The 22598-nt window shown below is 37.5% G+C and overlaps 1 protein-coding gene across 1 annotated transcript; it reads right to left on the bottom strand.

Annotated features, from left to right (window-relative positions):
* Positions 1-851: 851 nt before the first annotated feature.
* LOC6053577 (probable chitinase 10) lies at positions 852-4391 on the bottom strand. The gene is made up of 6 exons (XM_038256056.1): positions 4219-4391; positions 3860-4033; positions 3311-3801; positions 2545-3248; positions 2393-2487; positions 852-2236 (listed from the first exon to the last, which is right to left on the bottom strand). The coding sequence occupies exons 1-6, from the start codon at positions 4280-4282 to the stop codon at positions 852-854; spliced, it is 2913 nt and encodes a 970-aa protein (XP_038111984.1). The 5' UTR covers positions 4283-4391.
* Between the last annotated feature and the right edge of the window lie 18207 nt (positions 4392-22598).

Raw genomic sequence — 22598 nt, 5'->3', positions numbered from 1 at the left:
TGTTGTCGCCGTCGTTGTAGTTGTTGTTGGAGAATTCTTCGTTTCTGTGGTCTATTGTTTGCTGAAATGTCGCTGACCTTTCTGAAAGTTGGTGTTTTCGTAGAAATTTCTAAACGACCTTTATCAATCGGTAGAACATATTGTCAATTTTGTCAATTCTGTCAATTTTGTCAATTTTGTCAATTTTGTCAATTTTGTCAATTTTGTCAATTTTGTCAATTTTGTCAATTTTGTCAATTTTGTCAATTTTGTCAATTTTGTCAATTTTGTCAATTTTGTCAATTTTGTCAATTTTGTCAATTTTGTCAATTTTGTCAATTTTGTCAATTTTGTCAATTTTGTCAATTTTGTCAATTTTGTCAATTTTGTCAATTTTGTCAATTTTGTTAATTTTGTCAATTTTGTCAATTTTGTCAATTTTGTCAATTTTGTCAATTTTGTCAATTTTGTCAATTTTGTCAATTTTGTCAATTTTGTCAATTTTGTCAATTTTGTCAATTTTGTCAATTTTGTCAATTTTGTCAATTTTGTCAATTTGGTCAATTTTGATATAAAAGAAAAATACAAAGTTTGAAATTATCAGGTTATTATATTAAATACTTTGTTTGATAAGATTAGCTTACACATGTAACAAAAATAAATCATGCATCTCAGAAAAAAAATATTTGGTATCGTTAGGTAGGTATTTTGTTAGGCAGTTACGTTCTACAGATAATCTGTTGTTCTTTGAACATTTATTCTTAGTGTTAGTATGGTTTGAATATATTGTAATCAATTGGAATTGTAATAAATATGTTTATATAATTTTATACCAAGTTACAAAACATAAGATTTCGTTTAACCAATTTCCCTCAACACTGCACAAACGACGCCCAGTTGCAGGTCAGAATCTTCGGATCAAAGTACGTCCCAGCGCCGCAGGTACTCTTGGACAGTATCAAGAAACTCGCGCCCGGAATGCACCGATAGAACGTGGCACAATCCACCGGATCGCGCACGAATCCACTCGTCGGACAGTATTTCGGTAGCTCCCCCGGCGGATTTGGGCTGCTCGTGGTCGTCGTTGGTTTCGCGGTGGTCGTTGTGGTTGTGGTCGTTGGTTTCGTGGTGGTGCTGGTAGTTGTTGGGATTTCCGAGTTGGGGAACTTCCAACCGTCCGGATATACGCTACTGTAGAGTGGCATCATCAGCGGCCAGTGGCCTCCACCGCAGACGTTTCTGATGTCGTCCCCTTCCATGCTCCACATTCCGACCCCTCCGACTTGGTACGATTTGGCCAGGTCGATCTTCAGCGTGAGCGATTCAACGGTTTCGTACGAGATCCACTGGTCCGTTTTGTACGCGTAATAGGCTTGTTGACGATCGTCCCAAACTTTGGTCCAACCTCCAGCTTTCAGCTTTTCACAGGATTCCAGGTAGCTCAGATCTCCCTGCTTGCCCAGGTACGGTCCTTCCGTTCCCGGTCCGATCGAGCGATCCCTCAGTTTGTTGTTGATCGGGTCCGCCAGACGGTAGCTGTGCCCGTTGGCCGAAACGCACAGGATGATCTTGTCGGTCGCGATACCGGCGGTGGTCCACCCGGTCAGGATGAAATCAACGTTGAGTTCACGTTCCGCTCGGGTGGTTTCCTCCAAGGCGCGGTAGACGGGTGAGTTGAGTCCGGTACGGCCGTCCCAGGACGCGTGCAGATCGAACGCCATCACGTTGACGTAGTCTACGTACTTGTCGATCTCGGGCACGTTGTAAGCGGACGGGAAAAAGTCCTTCGTTGGAGCGACGGAGATGGTGAGGAGTTTACCCGCCGGTCGGAGTTGGACGTTGAGTTCCAGGAGTAGCTGGACGAACAGGTCGCGATCACCCGGTTCGCCACCCAGCAGTACGGGGTAGAACCAGGCAATGTCCAGTCCGTCCAGGGCGTTGTTAACGATCAGCGCTATGAGGTTCTTGACCACGAGTCGACGCTGGGTAATGTTCTTCACCAGGCCGGACATTGTCTTGGAGCTGAGGGTTGGTCCTCCCACGGAAACGAGCACCTTCATCCAAGGGTTCGAGGCTTTGAGAGCCAGCAGCTGCTTTAACTCGTTGGTGTCCACGTCCTGGACGGCTCCGGCCAACGACAGCGTGTAGTGCTGGTATACCAGATGTGTGCAGAGGGTTGGGTTGAGGTCACCGATCGTGACTCTGCCATTGCCGACGCGGTATTTGGCAGAGCCCAGGTAGAAGCAGAACACCTTATCTGGAAGAAGGAGTTGGTCGTTAGCTGGTTGGTTCTAAGTTTTAAGCGACTGATCAAGTGAAACGCTGCTGAGTCGTTGGTAATCATGGAGTCTTTATTCTAAAACTTATAGGTAGTACAGTGAGCTGTTTCGTTACAAACTAAGGAGGGGGGATTAACAGCTGACCAGGAAGCTCCAGTTGCAGGTGCTGCTTGCCTCGTCAAAGTACAATCCCGATTGGCAGAGCAAGCGCCAAGCGTAGTTGACCGGCCTAAAAGGAAGATCAGTTGATTAGGTTGAGGATCTGCTGAATCAAAGGTCAACTTACTGTCCAGGATAGCACTGGTAGAAGGCTCCACAATTGGTGGGATCCCGCTTGAAGCCGGACGAGGGACAGATCAGCGTTCCGGATGGGGTTGTTGTGGTAGCAGGTTGCTGCGTTGTTGTCGTGACCGCGGGTTTCTGCGTTGAAGTTGTGGCAGCTGGTTTCGCTGTTGTTGTAGTCACGGGTTTCGTTGTGGTGGTTGTCACCGGTTTGGTCGTAGTGGTCGTCGCTGGTGTCACGGTCGTTGGTGATGTAGGTGGGGGCGATGATCCAAATACCGCGTTGTAGACGGTGGTGCCGATCGTGTGTGGTCCTCCACCGCACAGGTTCCGATCGTCGTCCGATTCGAGCGACCAAACCATAACTCCACCGAGCTTCTTGTTCTTGGCGTAGGCCACCTTGAGTTCGATCGAAGTCACGTCGTCGTACGAGATCCACTGGTTACCGTTGACAGCGTAGGGCACCTTCTGAACGTCATCCCAGTACTTCGTGTAGCCGCCAGCCTTGAATCGCTCGCAGATCTCCAGGTATGAAAGAGTTCCACTTTCAAAGGTGTACGGACCAGCGTTACCTCCACCGATCGTACGCACGCCGACTCCCGTACTGGAGGTCGAAGCAAGTGTAAAAGTGTGTCCGAAGGCTGGGATACCCATGATCAGCTTATTGGGATCAAGTCCGGAATCTAACCAACCTCGAACGCAGGCGTCCTAGATAAATACGAGAAAGTTCAGATCAAGTGATCTACACCGATCAACCCCTCCGATCTTACCACATTGAGTTGATTCAGGTACGAGGACGACACCTCCCAACTGGCCGGGTAAAGTGGCGCGTTGTGCCCCGTTTGACCGTCCCAAGAGGCGTGCAAGTCGTACGACATCAGGTTCACAAAGTCCACGTACTTGTTGATCTCGGGCACGTTGTAAGCCGATCGATGGTAGTCGCTGGTCGCTGCCACCGCGATCGTCAACAACAAACCTTCCTTATCGAATCGCGTGCGCATGTCCTGCAACAGGCTGATAAAGTTGACACGGTCGTCAGGACTTCCACCGCGCAGCGTCGGATATTCCCAGTCAATGTCGAACCCATCGAAGCCGTACGTCTTCACGTGGTGCACCACGGAGTCGATGAACGCCTTACGGGTCACCGCCGTAGACGCCATCGAGGAGTACGTGGCAGATCCTTCGTTCCAGCCTCCGATCGCGATCAACAGCTTGACATTTGGGTTGCGTTGCTTCAGGTTTACGAAGCGTTTGTAACCCTCTGAGGAAAGATCCAAAATCATACACTGAACACAGATTCTACCTAAAGAACTACTCACGAAGTGATATATCCGCGTACGAGTCTAGAATTCTCAGTAAACTTGTAGATCCGTCCAATCCCACAAAGGTGTAGATTATGTGCGTGCACAAGCTAGGGTTGATGTCTTCGACATCGTACTTTCCACTCGAGGTTCTGTAAGTCGCCCAAGAACCGTAGTAGCACACCACCTTGTCTGAAAGGTGCGAAACAAAAATGTCCAATTAAAACCCAATTTCACCAACTTGAAACGCATTCAACTTTCCTGAAAAACGTCCACAAAATTGTAACACACCAAGAACCATCACTTCACTCACTCGCGCGCCATTGTTTGACAACCTTAACTAATCTAGACAGAACTTATTTAGGTATTCAGCGTACCGGTGGCGGCGTTCAACGCCGAAATTCCGCAGAACAGCAGCCCAACCAGCAGGTACAACCTCATCCTGGCTGCGTTCTTCTCCTAGGTCGCAGCAGGCTGCGGGGGTTTTCTCACTTTGCCGATCCACGTAGAAGAATGAAACTGGCTAAGAAGGTTGCGATTTTTTCACCGATTAAAGTAGGCGACCCGGGTGGGGATGGCCTTTTATACGGGTTGCCGAAATTTTTTGCGCGATATCAGGGTTTGTTTGCACTGGGAGATAAGTTTTTATTTCTCGTGGTTAATTACATGGGCTACGCAGTGCTTGGCGTTGGTGGTGAAAAGAATACCTTTTTGACACATTTTTTCTGGTCATAACCTTAAAAAAAATGCTAAGTCATCATGAATGTTTAAGTCAGACTTAATTTTGACTAGTAAAATTTGAACTTATGAATGAACGGATGTTTACACAAACGTTTGATGCCATTTTGTCTAGACTTTAAGAAAATTTCATTTTATGACTTTACTTTTGGTTATAACATCATAAATCTGATAAGAAGCCTACTTAGATTGTTATTTCTGCTATTATTCAAACCGTCTTTGCACATCACCAACAACAAGAAAATAAGTCAACCTCACTAAAGTTGACGTCCCCTAATAAGGACACGTGCCAGCTGGTGCTCTGTTGGGTGAAAGTGTGGCTGCATTCAATTTGGCGACATTACCGTGAAGTGGTTCAAAATCAGGGTGTGAAATTAAGAGCGGGTATTTCGATTTTGGGGGACGATTTTTTTGTCGTTTTGCTCTAGGGGAAGACTGTCCCCGGGGATCCAATTAGAGCAGGGATTTTTTTTTGAGACAGTGTGGATTATCAGTTCATTTCCCGGGGGATTTGCAGCTTCAAGAAAGATTGAATTCAAATTAACTTTGTAAATGAACGGTTTCATGGAATGTATTTAAAAAATGTAATTTCTTGAAAATTTCTCCAAGTTTCAACAGTTAAAAGTTTAAAATGTTTTTCTCAAGCTCATTATTCTATGAATATGATATTTCATATAATTCAACCGCAATATCTCACTTCTAAATCTCTCCATCTTTTCCTTTCACTTTTCCAGGTAAGCCACACCCTCGACAGTATCAATTTCGGCTCAGTTCACCGCCATCACCTTCCCAAAAACTAACATTATTATTGGTAAGAAATCACCTCCGACGCTCCATCGTAAAGTATCAGCTCTGCGGTTTTCCGCATAAATTTTCGAAGAACCCTTCCAAAAATGTGCAACGTGTTCAACCTCGCCACCCAAAAGCCGACCTGAAAATGGGGTTTTCCCCCTTTTCTCAGCCATCATGTGCATATTATCTCACCCGTGATTGGATTTTCGACGAGCAGACATGATTCTGCACTGACTGCATGCAGATTCTCCAAAAGAGGCCAGGATTTGTGGCGTTCAGTTGAGTGCGGTTTCCTGTAAAGTAGTTTTCAATGAGGATTTTGTGACTGGATCTCCCTTCCCCACAGAAATATTCAAACTGTAAGCCTCTTTGCCATTCGAAACCACCCGCCCTCCCTCCCTCCGAGGAAAATTCAAACCAACCAGAAAATCACGTTAGGCACGAGTCGCCGGACGGTCAGAGGAAATGTATTTGTCTCCTCGAAAAGTAGCTCGCAGCTTTTGGGAGCCGGGGCGAAGAAGTGGCCCCAGGGTGAAAGTTGATTAATTTTTGAGCGCTTGTTGTTGCGTTTTTTTTTATCGAGTGCGCGTCGTCTTCATGGAGCGTTAAATTAAAAAATTAGAAAATTAACTTTTTCTTCGTTGAAGACTCAATTTCTTGTTGGTGCCAATTTCCTGCGGGGTGATTTGATTGGTGTGACTTGAAGTAGGTTAGTTTAAAGATTAACAATTACGTATTTTTTTTTCTAATATGTAATTTCATTACCATACATGTTAAAGCATAATTGTTCCAGTTTCAGATCCTCAACTAACTTGTGGTATTTGTTTATCATGCAATATCTTGTGATAGTTTAATACAATATAACAATGCTATAAACCTTGGAGGAACCAGCCGATAATTTTTTTACGTAATTAGGCTGGTACAAATTTTATTTAAAGTTTTTGTCTCCCCTCCCTTCAAAGTTGGCCCGAAAAATCAGGGGGCAAAACAAATATTTTTTCAAAAAAATTAAAAAGTTCAATGGAAATTGAAGTGCAATCGGCTGAAATCAATTTCAAATGCATTCCCCTGCGTTTAGAATCATTTTTAGCATGTTTGGGTCGATTTATAAATCTTTTGAAGTTTTGGAAATCATCGATGCTAAATACCGCAAAAAGTTTTTTTTTTTGCAAACTTTTTTGTTTTCGTCAAATTTTCATTTTTTTTAAAACTAACGATTGCAAAACAACTGAATTAGTGTAAAATGCATTCTAAAACACTTTTTCCATGCAAATGTTGAAAATATGGCTTGTTACATCAAAATTAACATTTTTTAATTTTTTTGCCCCCCCTCGACCCCGACCAGAGCCGAGGGACAAAAACTTTGAAAAATATTTGCATCGGCCTTAGCCTTTTTTCAAAAATAAACTTTTATATTTTTTTTATCAGTCTGAAACTTTTTGGATACCTTTCATATGTACCAAGAAGCCATTTTGAATCATAATTTTGACCAGCTGTTCATGAAAAATGGCAAGTAGAATTTGAAAATATTGAAAGTTATGGGTTGTTGTCATACCGAAAAAAATTATGGACGGAAAAGCAAATTTTGCCAATTTTGAAAATCATGTTGTGTCAATTTTCTAGGGGTCGTTGAATGCCATCTTTTCTGAAAATTTGAATAGCTGAAAAATCTTCGATCCAGCTATGATTTTTTGGAAAAAAAGTTAATTAAAAAACTTGGAAATGTAAAAAAAATAAATATTTTTAAGGCCATTGCTTACTTTATTTAAAGTTTTTGCACCCTTTCCAAAATTGCTCCAAATAGTGAGGAGGCAACAAAAAAATATTGTTTAAAACAGAACTATTCATTGAAAAATCTTATAAAATTGATTGTTAATAATTCACACTGCATTTTAAAACGCTTATTTATGCATTCAAATCAAATAAATCCTTTTTAATCGTTTTACAAATTTAGGGACCATAAAACATCATAAATAAATTGATAATTTGCGAATTTTTAATAATAGCGAAACTGTAATGACGTTGAGAGCATTTAAAGATACTTTTTGTCTGGAAATTTCTTAAATCAGGCTTTAAATTTTAATTTAAAAAAAAATGCCCCCTTTAGACCATCACTAGAGCCGAGGGACAAAAATTTTCAAAATTAAAATTTGGAACATTTTTTGCTTTTTTCAATAAAAATAATTTTGAAATATTATCATCAAGAAATGCTTTTTGGTAACTTTTTTCTTAAAATTCAAAAACAGCGTTTTTTTTCACAAAAGGTACTTAATATTGGCTATAATATTTAAGTACAAAGCCACTACATAAAGGTTTAAAATGGTTTCTAACTTTTTTTTCAGGAGCTTTTTTAAGATTTCTGAAAAGATAAAAAACTGAACATATTTTTTATTTATAATTAACTCCTTGTGATAAAAAGTGATTTAAAACATCAGCACAAAAATCCGTGCACATTTTTTTCGGTGTAGTAGTCGTCCATACCTAAAACTGTGCTGAAGAAACCAAATCAATCAAAAACACACAAAGCTTCTGCTAGATTGAAAAAAAAAGCAAAAACATAATTCGGATGACCTCGGAGGATTACAAATTTCTTAACGGCACTAAATAAAATATATATAAAAAACGAAACATATTTTTAATCAAATTTAGCCTGCAATAGCATTGGATTTTTTTTAAATTATGAATTTGGTGATCTTACTTTATTAAAGAAACACTTCAATCTGACAGGAAAATGGAAATAAAAATACTCAAAACAAAGAAAGAAAATCACGAAACAAGAAAACTAAAGTCGTTGAACAAAAGTTAATTAATATGATCTTAAATTCGGATCAAATAAAAATATTCGAACAAAGTATACTGAAAATTGAAAGCTAAATATGACATTGCGCTACTTTCAATTTCATGAAATTTTATATTTATTTTCAGTTTTTTTTTATCAAAGAATAGTGAAATATTTCTTTGCAAACTATATTTCAATGACATCATAAAGTTAGCTTTACTATCCATACTTAACTATCCGGAACTCCGATTATCACAAGGTTCCGGATCTGGATTAACTATTGATATCAAATTTGAGTTCAACGACTCAAAACTAGTTGAATTCGATCTGCTGGTTACATAAGAATTTAAAATTTGACAGGATCCCAATGTCGCCATTTTGTCCGCCATCTTAGACTACACTCAATCAGATCATTTGAAACATTTTTGGAATCATATATCAGATCAGAAATGTCAGTTTTGATTAAAATAAATTATAAATACAAGGGTTTTAATTTTCGAAATGAAATTTTGACGAGGCTGTAATATGTTATGTTCTCAATCAAACTGAAAATGTCTTTCAACAAAAGTTTTTTTTTATTGCATTTGAATTTTGAATGTCGAAATTTAAATAAAGGGATTGGGTATTGCGTTGGAAAAATCTATGAACCTATTTGGAAACTCTTAAGAAAATGTTTCTAAACTTATCGTAATTGCTTCTGGATACCAAATTGCATCTATGTCTCAAAAATTTAAAATATTGGGTACCCCGACGGTTTCATTTGCAAATTTTCAGAAACATGCAGCAATTCATATTTGATATCGCAAAGAAACGTGAAATCCTCAATTTACTCTTTTGTTACAGAATGCATTCTTTAATAACACAGAAATATGTTGATATTTTATTCTTTAAAAAACGTTACAAATGAAACGACAGCGATTGCAAACAAAACTAAAACAGTTTTTTTCTCTAAAACTTAGTTTTTAATAATTATTTTAAAGCAAGCTAAATTATAGCGAAATTTTTTTCCAGAAAACAAATATTTTTTTTTCATTAAAAATAGTACACATTCAATTATCTGAAGCCTCAACTATCTTAATACTCGGATATTCGAAGTTCTTCAAAGAACTCAGGACATTTGAATCCCAACATATGACAAGGCTGTAATGTAAGTCTAAAGTTTTTTTTTTTTTGAATAGGTCCTATACACAATAGCTTATAGGACCTTTTTTTTAAAAAAAACTCTAGAAGTGTTATTTTCACTTCATCTCTCAAGATATTTCAAACATTTCTTAAGAAAGAACTATTGTCCAACTTCTTGGAAATCCAGCTTCCAAATTCTCATTCAACCGCAATCAAACTCTAGCGGGACCCCGCAAAATTCGCCAAAAAGAATCTCAATTGGAACAAAACAGAAGAAAAAAAGAAGATAATGTCGCCGCTTGTTTGCATACTGATAAGCCCGTAATCATAAGTACACAACACATGCTGGAGCTGAGATGCTGCTCCGAGAGCCGGAGATATTCTGAAAAATTTCTATCCATTCACACACACACGCACACCCTCGCTTGGTTCCGCAAAGTTCGCAACACTGCAAATACACAAAAGTCTTGGATTATTTATTTTATTTTATTTATTTATTTTTTGTTGGTGTATTTCGATTCCGGGAAGTGTGTGACACAGCCAAACAATGGAGCTTGTTGATTACAAAAGGAGGATGGGTTGGGGGAAGGGAGGTGTGTGAAAAATAAGTTTTCAAACTCGTTATACTTCTGGGAAAGATGATTCGTTGGAAAGTTGGCAAACTTTGCACAATTGCAGCGTGTTGGATGCAAAATGTGGAGATTAGTTTGAATAGATATTTATGTTAAGTTTTTTAAGTTTTCTTTAAATTTTGATCATTATTAGAAGCAGAGATAAACATTGTCTAGCCTACTGCGTCACCCGAAGATAAGCAAATCTCGTGAGTGAGAAAGATTGTTGACTTCCAACAAAAAAACTGAGATAAACGCAAAACAAAGATTCACCGGAAATGACACGTGTATTTCTTCTAGTAGAAAACAAAACTTGGCCGGTTCTTTCCGTCGGTTGATTGGCCCGATTTTCAGGAAACTCACCGGAAGGGACATCGCCTTCTTGGATCCAACACCACACACACACATATATCGTTGACGTCCAAAACGAGAGTCGTACAACGCAAGGAAATTTCCAATTTAAAAGTAATAAATTTGATCAAGAAACGAAAATGGGAAAATTTGAATAAATCGTAAAACGAAGCCGGCATCGTGTCCTTGGTTCGGTCTCGGGTTTGGTCCTTGGGAACAATAGGGAAAACTCGAGCAAATCACTCGGTAATTTAGTTATGAATGTAAATATGAGCAACGACGACGTCGCCAAGACGAGACTTTGTCGTCAATTTTTCCTCCGTGCCGGAGTTCGACGGCCATAAAAAGTGTATTTTCGACACTCACATTTCCGAGAACTGTCATCACATACGTGTGCGTGTGTGCGCGGGAGGAAGCCTGGACCGGAAACGACGATTTTCCCGACCAAGGCACGTTCGTCGAATTCGTCCTCGTTGGTTCGTCGCAATCAATCGACGCCGCCGTTCGTTGAATTTGTGGTTGTTTTTCTTTCCGGTTTTTCTCGCTCCGTGCAAACACACACGCGTACACGTTTCAGCGATCTCGCAAATCAAGCGTGGCCTACTGCGTGCGTTTGTGTACGTGCAAAAATTGACGGAAAACGCACGTGCGTGACTTGCTCCGGTTGCTGTCATCGCAGTAGGCGCCTGGTCGTAAAACAATCATAAGGTAATTTTTGTATTTTTGTTCGACGATTTTATCTTGCGAGATGGTTTGCTGGAAATTGACGTTGCACAAAAAAAGAGGCAGGCATTTCTTTTGCGAAACTAAGCGGTTCTCGATTGAGCAACGACAAGTTGCAGAGAAACTTGTGGGTGGAAGCTGCATGATGCACTGTGCAAACATGGCGGAGATGAACAGCCGTTTCTTGTTTGATTGACGACATGTGCGCAATCGAAGCTGTATTGATTCTGCCAGGGAGATCGATTTATAGAAATAAATAAAATGCACAAAGCATGGAAAACTTGGTAATATTTAAATGAGTGTGTTAGCACTAAGTAACAGTATCGTTTAGAAGTTCATTGACCAACGTTATCATGAAAATCATAGCAAAGAACATAATTTTCATTGCATTTGGAGTGGTTATATTGCTGATTGGTTTTACAACAGGTATGCTTCGTAACTTTTTACATCTTTTGGAAATTTTATAATACATGGATTTTTTTAGTTTTGTTATTAATATATGACAAAATAATGAAAATAATGTTGAATAAAATAAACAACAAAAACTAACACTAATCATTTTTTCAGCTTTACCTTTGAAACCAAATAAAAAAACTACCCATGATCCCAACAAGTTTTATTCTAGCGGAGGAAAAAAATAAGCACGCATTCCAAGAAATGCATTTGAACCATCGGAGATACAAATTTGGAACAATGTTTTCAATGCTGAATTTAAAATTGTGATTAACTATAAACACAATTGAGTAACTACTCAAACATTTTGAAAAAAATGACCTTTCCTTATTTTATAATTTAAGAAGGTCATCGTAAAAAAAATATACCGGTAAAAACCCAAGATGATGTTCCAATTATGTTTAAACAACCTATACCACAAACCATCATTATCAAACAAAAATGCATGTGCATTTTTTGAAAAATAATTCAATTTCATAAGGTTACAATTTGACAATGAGTTGTGAATGCGCCAAAAATGGGTTGTTTGTCACAAGAAATCAAATGTAACACATGCAAAAATAATAATTTTAATTCTTCTTCCAGCAAATTTATCAACCCATCCAACTAAAAAAAGAACCTACGATCCAAACAGATTTTATGGTGGTTATGGAGGAAAATAAGCGTGAATTACGTTAATGATGTCAATTTTAATAAATGGTTTGAACACTGGAAAAAAATGTGCATCTTTTTCAGTTCAAAGCTTTAGCTAATAATCTGTCTTGATGAACTTAAAAATATTACGAAAACCTTCTTTAAAAAAAAAAAAACATCTAAATGAGTCACTCTCCATCATCTCACATGGAATGGCATATCGTGAATCGGGGTAAGACTTTTCTCAAAACATGTATTAGACTGGTCTCAAACCACGTCCTTGTAGGTATTAAAACAAAAGCAAAATATGTAATGCACCAAAAAAAGTTTCGTTTAAATCTTAATTTAAAAATCTGGGGACTTTGAAAGTCCCTGTGTATTTTGCAAATCACAGCCTAAGGGTGAGCAAATTGAATTAATAAAGTCAAATTGATTTATGGTTAAGGAACCTAACGTAAATGTATTTTGCAGCATAATTCAATACTTTTTCCAAATTTACTAAAAAAAATTGTTCTTATAAACTGAAGATATTTTGGATTCTGTTTTAAAAAACTTAAGCCTCGTTATTTAAAAAAATAATTTTAGATAAATATTCTTTCTGTAAATTAACTTCACTTTTTGTGAGTATTCAAATACTCCTATTTATCAATGGTATCGTAATCACACACTTTCAAAACATTTATAAATTTGTTGAAAACTACTCTTTGAATACTTCTCTACCAAACTCAGTATGATTGCATTCCATTCTGATTGTATTTAACTCTCATTTGAAATTTTGCAAAAAAAATCATCCTATAAATTTTACCCCGGCTATCAATGGCACTCCGGCTTCCGCTATTAAAAGTTACGAAAAAATCTATTCTCTATAAAAAAAACAATCGCCGCCATTTACTAGAAAAAAAATCGAGAGAAATAGTTTTTGAAAAAGAGAAAAGTGTTTTTGACTTGTTTTTATAAGCATTTTGTAGCTCGTGCTCATGTATTTTTTTCAAAAAAAAAATGTAGGATAGTTAGTGGACCCCCTAGTTGAGCCGAAGCACATTTTTCACAAATTTTCAATATTTTAAGCACTTTTTCATAACCCTTTTTTTTTTTTTTTTTTTTTTTTTTTAAACCGTGTTTATTTACTCATGAATACGTTTTACATTTGGGTTAAGCTAAAACTTTTTTCACTGCAAACAATGACAACTGAAGTCTTTTGAACAATTTTGACTATTTGTTTCATTAGTTTATTTGTTTTTGAGCAGAAAAATAACCATTTGAAAAAAAAGTTTTTTTGCCTTGTTATGGACCCCCTTTTCCTATAGTGGACCCGGGTCCATAATCCGATTGTGGACCCGGGTCCACTATAGGCAAACTGTTATTTTTATACCAAATTTAACCGATATTTGATGTTTTGGCTCATGGTGTAGGTCTAATGATAGATATAATGAATAAAAGATGGATTTTGCTCACTTTTCATAAACAAATATGTTTTGTTAACAAATTTGGCTTTAAACAACAAAAAACCTAACAGACATTTAAACACATTTATTTCAGAAAAAGATCTGAGAAAACGTTTCAAAAACCACTGTACACATAAAAATAATCAAAAAAAGTAATCTTGATGCATTTTTTCCATATTAATTACATAAATGGTTGACCGAAACTTAATAATAGATTTGTTTACAGTTGCTGATAAAACCACGCATGTTTATTTAAAAAATGTTTTTTTTTATTGATTTATTATTCTAAAATATTATTTCAAATTACAATTAAGATGCTTCAGGTAAGAACAATTAACTATAGTTTTGATTAATTATAAATTCTTACGGCTTCAGCATTTTTGGTACTTTTAACATGAAAACAGCTATATTTATACTAATAATTGAAAAAATATATGTTTAGATTGATAACAATAAGCATTTATTGTATGTTTTAGAGAAACTTTTGCTTGAATACACAGTTTTTATCATTTTTGAAGGTTAAATTAACAGGGGTCCACTTTTGGAAAAGTTTGGATTTTCGTTGTCCTACACAGCTAAAAAAGTAGTAATCTAGCTGCGTGTAAAAGGCCTGGGTGTAAAATAAATATTGCATTATTTTATGCAATTTTATGTGATTTTACACCCTGCAATATGTAGCCCATCAGTATGGGAAACCTACTTGACCGAAATGTCAAGCTCATATATACGATTATCCTTACAGCTTTTCATCGGTCTGATGGCCGAGTGGGCTAAGACGCCAGTCCTTACTATTGGTGCTGGGTTTGAATCCCGACAGTTGCAACTTTTTTTTTTGTTTGCAAAAATTGTACATGCAGTGTGTAAAATTAAGTGTTTATTTGGACGAAGGTGATGTGCATGCTTTTGCATGCGATTTTATCATCGGATTTTTTGCTCGAAAATGGCAGTTCTTCGCTTTATTTTAGTAAAGATCCTTAAACTTACATTATTTCGACTTGCTGCAGTTAAATAATCAGTCAAAAAATGATTGGATGGTTAATTCAATCATAAAATATAAATGCAGTTTTGTTGTGAAAATGCTAGTAGCCATGGCTGATTTCAGATGTTGAACTCAAAACACTTATTTTGGTGAAGAGGACAATTCAATGTCAGTCAACATTGTTTTAAATGATGCTGGACATGCCAAATAAATGATTTGTAGACAACAACACGCTTGAAATTGTGATTTTATTGAATTTTTCATCAAAAACCCTTCAGAGGGTCCACTATAGGAAAGGAGTCCACTAATGGATAACGTACCCTATTATGAAAAACGACAGTTTTGATTTATTTCTTAATTTTAGATAAATCTCCCAATTCAAGCAATTCACGAGCCACAAATACGTTCAAACTGACATTCTTATTCAAACAATTGTTGAACCTTCGCAAAAACTTCAAATTTTTAACGCCCCTGCATAATCTTATTCTTCCAAGTCAAAATCACATCCGCCTAAGGAGAGAAAAAATCCATTCCACGACATGTCTTCTTCATCTGTTGCCATCATCGTCACCAGCCTACTACGAGGACATGCTCCAGATCTCGACACGGAGGAGGTCGACAAGTCAAACATTCTTCCTGTCCAGGACCAATGCACGCATGGCCTACTACGCAAGAATAAGCGCTGTGCCAACAATTTTTGCTCCCTGGAGGAGGAAAAACGGTTTGTTGGCTCTTGATTGACAGGTACCAGAGGGGGTGAAGAGAGGAGGCGGGACATCCCCTAAATTACAAAGGGAATTGCGAAATACACACAGGATGATAGCAATTTACTCTCCGCAAATGAAAAGTCTTACGTGAGGTGGGGAGGGTGGTTCTGGTTCAGGGGGTGGGCACTAAACTTCAGTGATTTATGTTTACAACCAAACACCTTGGAGTCGGACGACCGAGGAGTCGGCAAAGGGGATTTAAATTCCTTTAATCTAATTGAGCACTCAAATCCTGCGTCAATGATCTTTATGGCAAACATAAAATAGCCGGGCCGGGGTTTTTCTTTCGGGACGGAATCACGTAGGGATCTCCGGCTTGATTTTATGATGAACATATTTATGCTTGGTCGGTTTTTATTTGCCATTTGAGTACCGAGCTGACCTTTCGATTTAATTCTATTTGCGAAAATGGACTAAATTTAGCAGTCTAAATTTGCCAATGTGTGTTTCGCAAAACGGTTTATGACGTCACGTTGGTCGTTGACAAATCAAGAATTCCGCGTTGCCAGCCGTCAAATTATTCACTTCTGACGAGTTGTTCTGGAGGCTTGAAACCACTTTCACGTCGTGTGTGTACTTTCATCCGACGACATTCGAAAGCCCACTGGCCCAAGTCCGACAAGTTGCCGGCGCGAACAAAGTAGGCACTGCACAGTGAACTATTCACCTTGTACAGCCCAGGTGGTGTTGCAAGCGAGTACGTTACACGTCAAAAGGGAGCAACTCAACATGATGGTGCACCATGGCCTGCTACGCTCCGTAATCCTGGTCATGACGCTGATGGCGTTACATTGTCGCAGTGCACTCAAACACGGTTAACATCCACCGTTGCGCTCTCCGGCTCTGGCACCTGGCAGTGACTTTTGAGTCGACGACTACTACGACGACGTTGCTGGAATCCAAGAGCTGTACATGGCTTGCTTTGATGTCTGCACCAGCGTCGTCGTCCTCGCCGCCGGTAGTTCGTCGGTTAGTGCCCCCTAATGAATCGGTGTAACACGGCGTGTAACGAGGCTGAGGAAACTTTGAAGCAGCAAAAACCGGTGAACATTGCCGTGCACGGAAAATTCCCACCCCTTTCACTGGCAACACTGACGACGTCGTTCACTCACGTTTTCCGCGAATCACAACCGCTACGTGCGTGGAAACTTTAAAATTTTCGCAATTTAACGCCTATTACGGGAACCCCTCCGCGTTTTCAACCATCGAATGCCTTGAGACATATTCAACGAGACACACGTCACAAAAAAATTGGCAAAGCCCTTAAGGTGAATCGTCACACACTTCGCAGGTTTTCGTCAATGGCAATCAAACGCCAATTTGGCTGTCAAAATTCTGCGAAGCGAAAATAGCGCCAGACGCGGCTGCGACGTCTACTCCACTTTGACAGACACCTTAATTTGGCGAAACTTTTTCCCCGCCATTTTTCGCTCACTTTCCCAAACTATCAAAACGGATCAGCTAATTGAAATTTTATTGGGTTGTTTTGCGAGAGTGTGGATTCACCCCTTGAAAAATCGGTGAACGAAAAAAAAACATCGAAGTAGACTGCGCCTGACAGCGTTCGAAACCTTTCCCACCTTCTTGCGCGTGGGAGCCAATCAAACTGTCAAAATTCGATTTCCTGTTTAGTAGTTCTCTAGTTCAAGGGTAGCCTGATTGGTTGGTTGTGAAGCTACTTGGATCGATAATTCGTTGAAATTTGCGCTTCTTTTGCAGGTTTGCGATTTTTTTATATTTTGAATTGCATATTTCAATTGCTAATTCATACTTATTGCCAAATTATAGGTAGTAAATATTCAAGAGATCTGAACAAAAAGAAATAAAATACTGATTGAAAATGAAAAGTGAAAATTCAAAATTTTAGAAAAATCCTCCAAATATGCTTTAGCATAAGGCTAATGCAAATATTATTTAAAGTGCCCCCTCCTCCCTCCTTCAAAATTTTTCAATTAATCAGGAGGGAAATTAAAAAAAAAAGTGAAAAAAATCATCTTAAATGCCAATTATACAGAATCGATTGCTAACTGTTTTGAGTTTTTTTGGTTCATTAGTCTATATTTATTTATAAAATAACAGCTTCTTATTTTTGATTATTTGAAAAGGCACTTAAAAACTGGTTTTTGACCAAATCGAATGTCATGAGTTGATTTGAAAATTTTGAAACTATTTTTTTACGAAAGAACGGTTTTTTTTATGAAAGTTACAATTTTGCTGAGTTATCGTTACCTAAAAACAACCGACGCCATTGTAGCGTCGGTATTTTTTTTCCTATTTGCTTTTTTTCACAGCAACCATTGGACCAATGTTGAATGTCTTTGCAAATTTGTAGGAAATTTTCTTTAAACAAAATCTGGGATGGTCAAGCTTGGTCATGACTTCTACAGGAAAAAAGGCCACGTTTTTAACAAAATGATAATTTAAGTTTTTAGTTTGAAAATAAAGTAGAAATAGTCTTAATAAAATTTTTCTCGTTTTCCAAATATTATGATTTAAAAAAAAATTGCAACACTGCCAAATTAATTTTGATCAACTTGTGCCAATGCTGAAAAGATTCCATTTCATTATATTAAACTTTTTTTTAAGAGTGTAACTAATAATTTTATAATAGTTTTCGGACGATGGATGAATGAAAGAACCAATATTTCAAACTGCCTTCTTTGATCACAGAAAAGGAAAATACAATGAAATTTGTTATTTCGTTCTAAGTCAAATTGAAAATATTAACCTTCAATAAGTACGAAATTAAAAAAATATGTGATACATAGTAAAATTGTAACATTTCAAAAAAAACTAGCGAATATAGAAAAATCTTTGAGTTAGGTAAGGGAAGTTCAGAACTCATTTTCCATTCCCAAGTAACATTTTTTCCCAGGAGTGCTACAAGAGCTCTTCAAGATAGCTACAGCATAGCAGTTTGGACCGCGGTAGGATAAAATTCTCTTCAAAACTTCTTCAGGAGTTTGGAAGAGTACTTGAAGAGAGTTTTATCCTACCGAGGTCCAAACTGCTATGCTATAGCTATCTTGAAGAGCTCTTGTAGAACTCCTGGAAAAAATGTTACTTTGGGTTGTTTATTCATCAATTTCTAATGAAAATAAAATATACTTTTTGTATTGAAAATTTGGACCATAGACATGATCAACAGATTTTTTTTTTCTCAAAATGAAAATTTTACAGATAAGGCGAAAAAAAAACATCTAGAAATTGTTTTTTGATGACTCTTTAATTTTTTTTTTAATTTTAAATGTGTAAATTTGTAACAATTTTGTGGCAGCCATCAACATTATTTGATCGATTGATGCAAAATACGCAACATTTTGTTTAATTTGTTTAAAAAAAATCTGTTTTAAACATTAAAAGCCAACCACACAAAAAAGTTGATATTTTATCACATTTGGATGTACCATCAAAATTAAAATAATTAAACTTTTTGATCGTAATTTGATGCTGTACAGGATAGTACAAATTATAATATTAATTTAAAATTTCTGGCCTAAATTTTATGAAAAGAGGTTTTCATGGAAAAAGGCGTAACAGAATACTGTATTTATGATATCAGTCATGCTTAAGTAGTTTTTTTTTCAATATGTCAATGAATTATTGAAATTACAAATATGCTTAAAGTGTTGCGTCTATTTTTGATGTGTGGTCTCAACATTTAAAATAAGTAAAGACCCTAAAAATGCTTTATGTGATTAAAACATATTTTTTTATTTTCTCAATTTCATAATCAAATGCGAGTTCTGCGTCCTCATTTAAAAAAAAATATGAATGGATGATTTATGATATATGTGTTTCTTTACTTCAAATTTTCTTCCTAACTGAGTGTATTACATAATTGTATTTTTTTATTCATCTACTGTTCTTCTTGAAGCATTTCTTGAATTACAATGATTTTTTGCAAAAATACTTTCAATAATAATAAAAAATAATATTTTAGCAACTCAAAACAACTATACATACAGACAAAATATTACTGAACATCTATGGTCGATTTTTTAAAATATTTTTTTCTGATTCTCTCGATTAACACCTAAACTCCCAAGCTCGAGAAAAAAGGGGAATTTGTATGGGAATTCCCCCTTGGGAGTTTAAGTGTTATTATACTCATAGATGACTAAGATTACTACATATTTTTTATGTTTTACGAAAAATTGCATGTTATACAACCTTTTATTTTATTTAAAATGTAAAAAATAATCTAAAAGACATTATTAAGTTTCTATCTTCCTAAAATACAATTGCTCTAAACTTTCATACTTTTTCTGGAAAATTCTTGTGTGATAATTTTGATATCTTACAAAAAATCACTAATTCAAATCCTGCCAAACATTCCCAAAATCTGAACAAAAGCAGGTCACAGCTTTCTTTGATAACTGCACCCAACGATCCCCCTCCCCCTCGTAGACAGTTTTAACGCAGCTTCATTTTCTCTTTTATCTTCTGCCAAGTTACAGCCATTAATCATTCACATGTCACATTTTGCCCCAACTCCCCCCTCTAATGTCAATGTCAAACCAGAAGACTTTTCCTTAGAAGTGTGTGTGTGTGCGTGCGTGTGTGTGATTGCAACGCTTGCTGCGGTTCTTTGGGGGTGGCTTACTTGGATCCAGTTCTTCCAGGGCCGAGCGATGGAAGGAGAGGTTCAGAGATTAAGGGAGGGGGTGGTAAATTGAAATGTTCTCTCCCGGCTACAATTAAGGTGGGCGCTGGAGCGGAATAAATGGATGATGGTTATGATGACGATGATGGCTCGAAGGTTGATGAGTGTGTGTGTGAGTTTGAGTAGGTGTTGTGATGGAATGATGTGTTGTCTTCCTAAAGGGTTCGGGGAAGGATGTGCAATTTCTTTGGAATAACATGTGATCGTTAAATTTGTACTGTTTGTTTGGCATTTCTTGGGGGTGTTTGCCTTTGGTTGATTACAATTTTGGTAATCAAATTCTTATGTTTTCATTAAATTTTTAGCTTAAAGTTTATTTACGAGATTTGGTCTAGCGTCTGAATAATTTTATTCAAATTTCCATAATAAAAAAAAATCTAGTCGAAGACAAATCGTTCACACTTTCCCAAATCTGCTGCTTTTTAAGTTTGATAACAGAAAAAAAGTGCTGAATATTTCCCCTCCAACCAGTCATCATCACCAAACCGTGAAGAGAAGTTAATTCGCCTGCAACAAGCGAGGCAATCTTGTCACACCAGCCAGCAGCATCGTCATCATCTTCCTCTCCCTTGTCATCTATCACCCTCCCCCCCCAACTCCACCCTCAATCAAGAAGAAGAATAAGTGTACAAACGAAGCAATTCATTAAAATAAAAATTACTTCTCGCCTCAGTTAATATCGCGCCAAGCGGGCACAACCATTTGACGGAAAAATCTTGCTTTTCTCAGTTTTGTCTTCTTGAGCGTCGCGACGCCGTTTTGGGGAGGCGTCGAGGGAGTTGTTGAATTTTCCTGATTTTTTTTTTCTCCAGCGGTGATTATTCAGCATAAAAGCTCATTAGTTTCGCACGCTGTCGAAAACTTGTTGTTGTTGGCCACGAAGGGTGATGGGTGGGGGGGAAAATGGCCAAAGTTGGTTTGCTTATGCTTGGTTGGTCTGAGGGGAAGAAAATACCATTCATAAAGAGCGGTGCTTTTCTTAAGAAAGCAAAGAAAGGAAGTAACTTTACGCTAAATGGCACTCATTTACGGAAGCAGTGAGTGAAATGGTACTCAATTGAGAGAAAATAATTGGTGAATTTGTAGAGGGAGTCTCAGGGGCAAAAAAGGCCCTGAGTAACAAATTAAGATTAAAATAACATTTTATTGAATTAACATTAACTAGTATTTCATCATATGTTATTTTATAAACTTATAAGAAATATGAACTAATACTACCAAATTTAATATATACCAAAAATACAAAAAAAAAACAATACCATATTTTTTAAAACAAATAATAAAATAGGTATTAAAAGGGAGGCTGTTACTGCTGTTCAGCATTTCTTCGGCATTGAAACAACTAATGACAGTATTAATGTTGCCTTCCTACACAATTGAAGCCTGCTTAACTAATCCCAAATTTATGAGTTCTATTATCATACTTCTTGACCTTAAAACCGCTAGAATTTGCAGTTTTTCTATCCCCTCCCCCTGTTGAAACTCTCCTTCCAAAAAGCTTCCCCATTTTCTGCCAAGTTGGCGCTCCCTAGCGGAAATAAATCAGTCTTACTTTTCCGCCTCATCAGCTGGGGACGGTTCCGGATTATTTTTGGGAGATGTAATTCCCGGTCCCGGATTTTCCCCACCAACACCAAAATGATTACATTTCGGTGAAAAACTTGCAACTTTGATCGTGACATGCAACCATTTTTTTTTTTTGGTTGCATTACACGATAAAAGAAAACGCATCACCCACTATTGGCTAAAAAACGAAAAAAAAAAAACTAGACCAACTGTCAATTACGTTACGCGATCCCTAGAAAGTTACAGTCGATAAAATTTCGTCCCACGATTGGCCCAAAAGCGTGACAAGAAAGAAACTTTTGCAATAAATTGCTCGGAATTCGCAACTCATAAATAAAGATTTATGTCGTTCGGTTAGGTAATCAAATATACACATCTCTGCCCTACAGAGTATTAGTTTTTGAACCTTTCTACGTTCGTTCCCCTTTTACGGCAACAACGCAAATATGACAATTTGATTGCGTGGGGGAGCGAGCAAAGTGCCGGAAGTGAAGATTCAATTCCTGTGTCCTTCCCAAAACTAAGTCAGAAAACAATTGCTTGAGGGGAAGTGGAACGATCTCGGGCACTGGGTGACGGCAGTGAAAAGTTGAAATTTGTTTCAAATTTCTCTTGCAAGAAAGTTCAAGTTGATCTCAGTAGCCAATTGCGCAAAAAATCGTTTCCTACCCCTAATGACAGCAGGCTGTGCCAGCCGTGCATTCCAGAACCTACTGCGCTCTGAATGTTCAGCAGAAAAAAAAACTCCAAACCCTCCAGACAGCTTGTGTAACTTCGTCATTACACAATAGCTGACAAACTGAGCAGAAAAGTAAATGTTATAAAAATCTGACGTCACCACACACGTGTGAGTGTGTGCAAACGACGTGAATGCTGCCAAGTCAGAATCAAAAGTTTTTCCCAGTCACGGCGACGACGGTAAAATCCTTGCTTTGCGCTGGAGACAATTGCATCCCTCCCAGTTGTGTTGCTCAACTCCTTGAGCGCTAGGCAAAAAGCGATACAGGGCGACAAGCTGATGAGAGATTCTCTGGAAATCAAATTCAGTTAGATTTTATAATAGTGAGATATTGAACAAAGTTTTTTTTTCGACATTTTTGCCTTCCTCTAAAACAAAACGTGAAATTTCTTC

The sequence above is a fragment of the Culex quinquefasciatus genome, chromosome 2, assembly GCF_015732765.1.
Source record: "Culex quinquefasciatus strain JHB chromosome 2, VPISU_Cqui_1.0_pri_paternal, whole genome shotgun sequence".
NCBI lineage: Eukaryota > Metazoa > Arthropoda > Insecta > Diptera > Culicidae > Culex > Culex quinquefasciatus.
The sequence above is the reverse complement of the archived record's forward strand: the minus strand, read 5'-3'. Positions and strand labels throughout refer to the sequence as shown.

Coding starts and splice junctions, on each gene's coding strand:
- LOC6053577 (XM_038256056.1), bottom strand. CDS start 4,282: ATGAGGTTGTACCTGCTGGTTGGGCTGCTGTTCTGCGGAATTTCGGCG. Junction 3,249..3,310: donor ACCTGAATCAACTCAATGTG/GTAAGATCGGAG, acceptor GTATTTATCTAG/GACGCCTGCGTTCGAGGTTG. Junction 2,237..2,392: donor GAGCTTCCTGGTCAGCTGTT/AATCCCCCCTCC, acceptor TCCTTCTTCCAG/ATAAGGTGTTCTGCTTCTAC.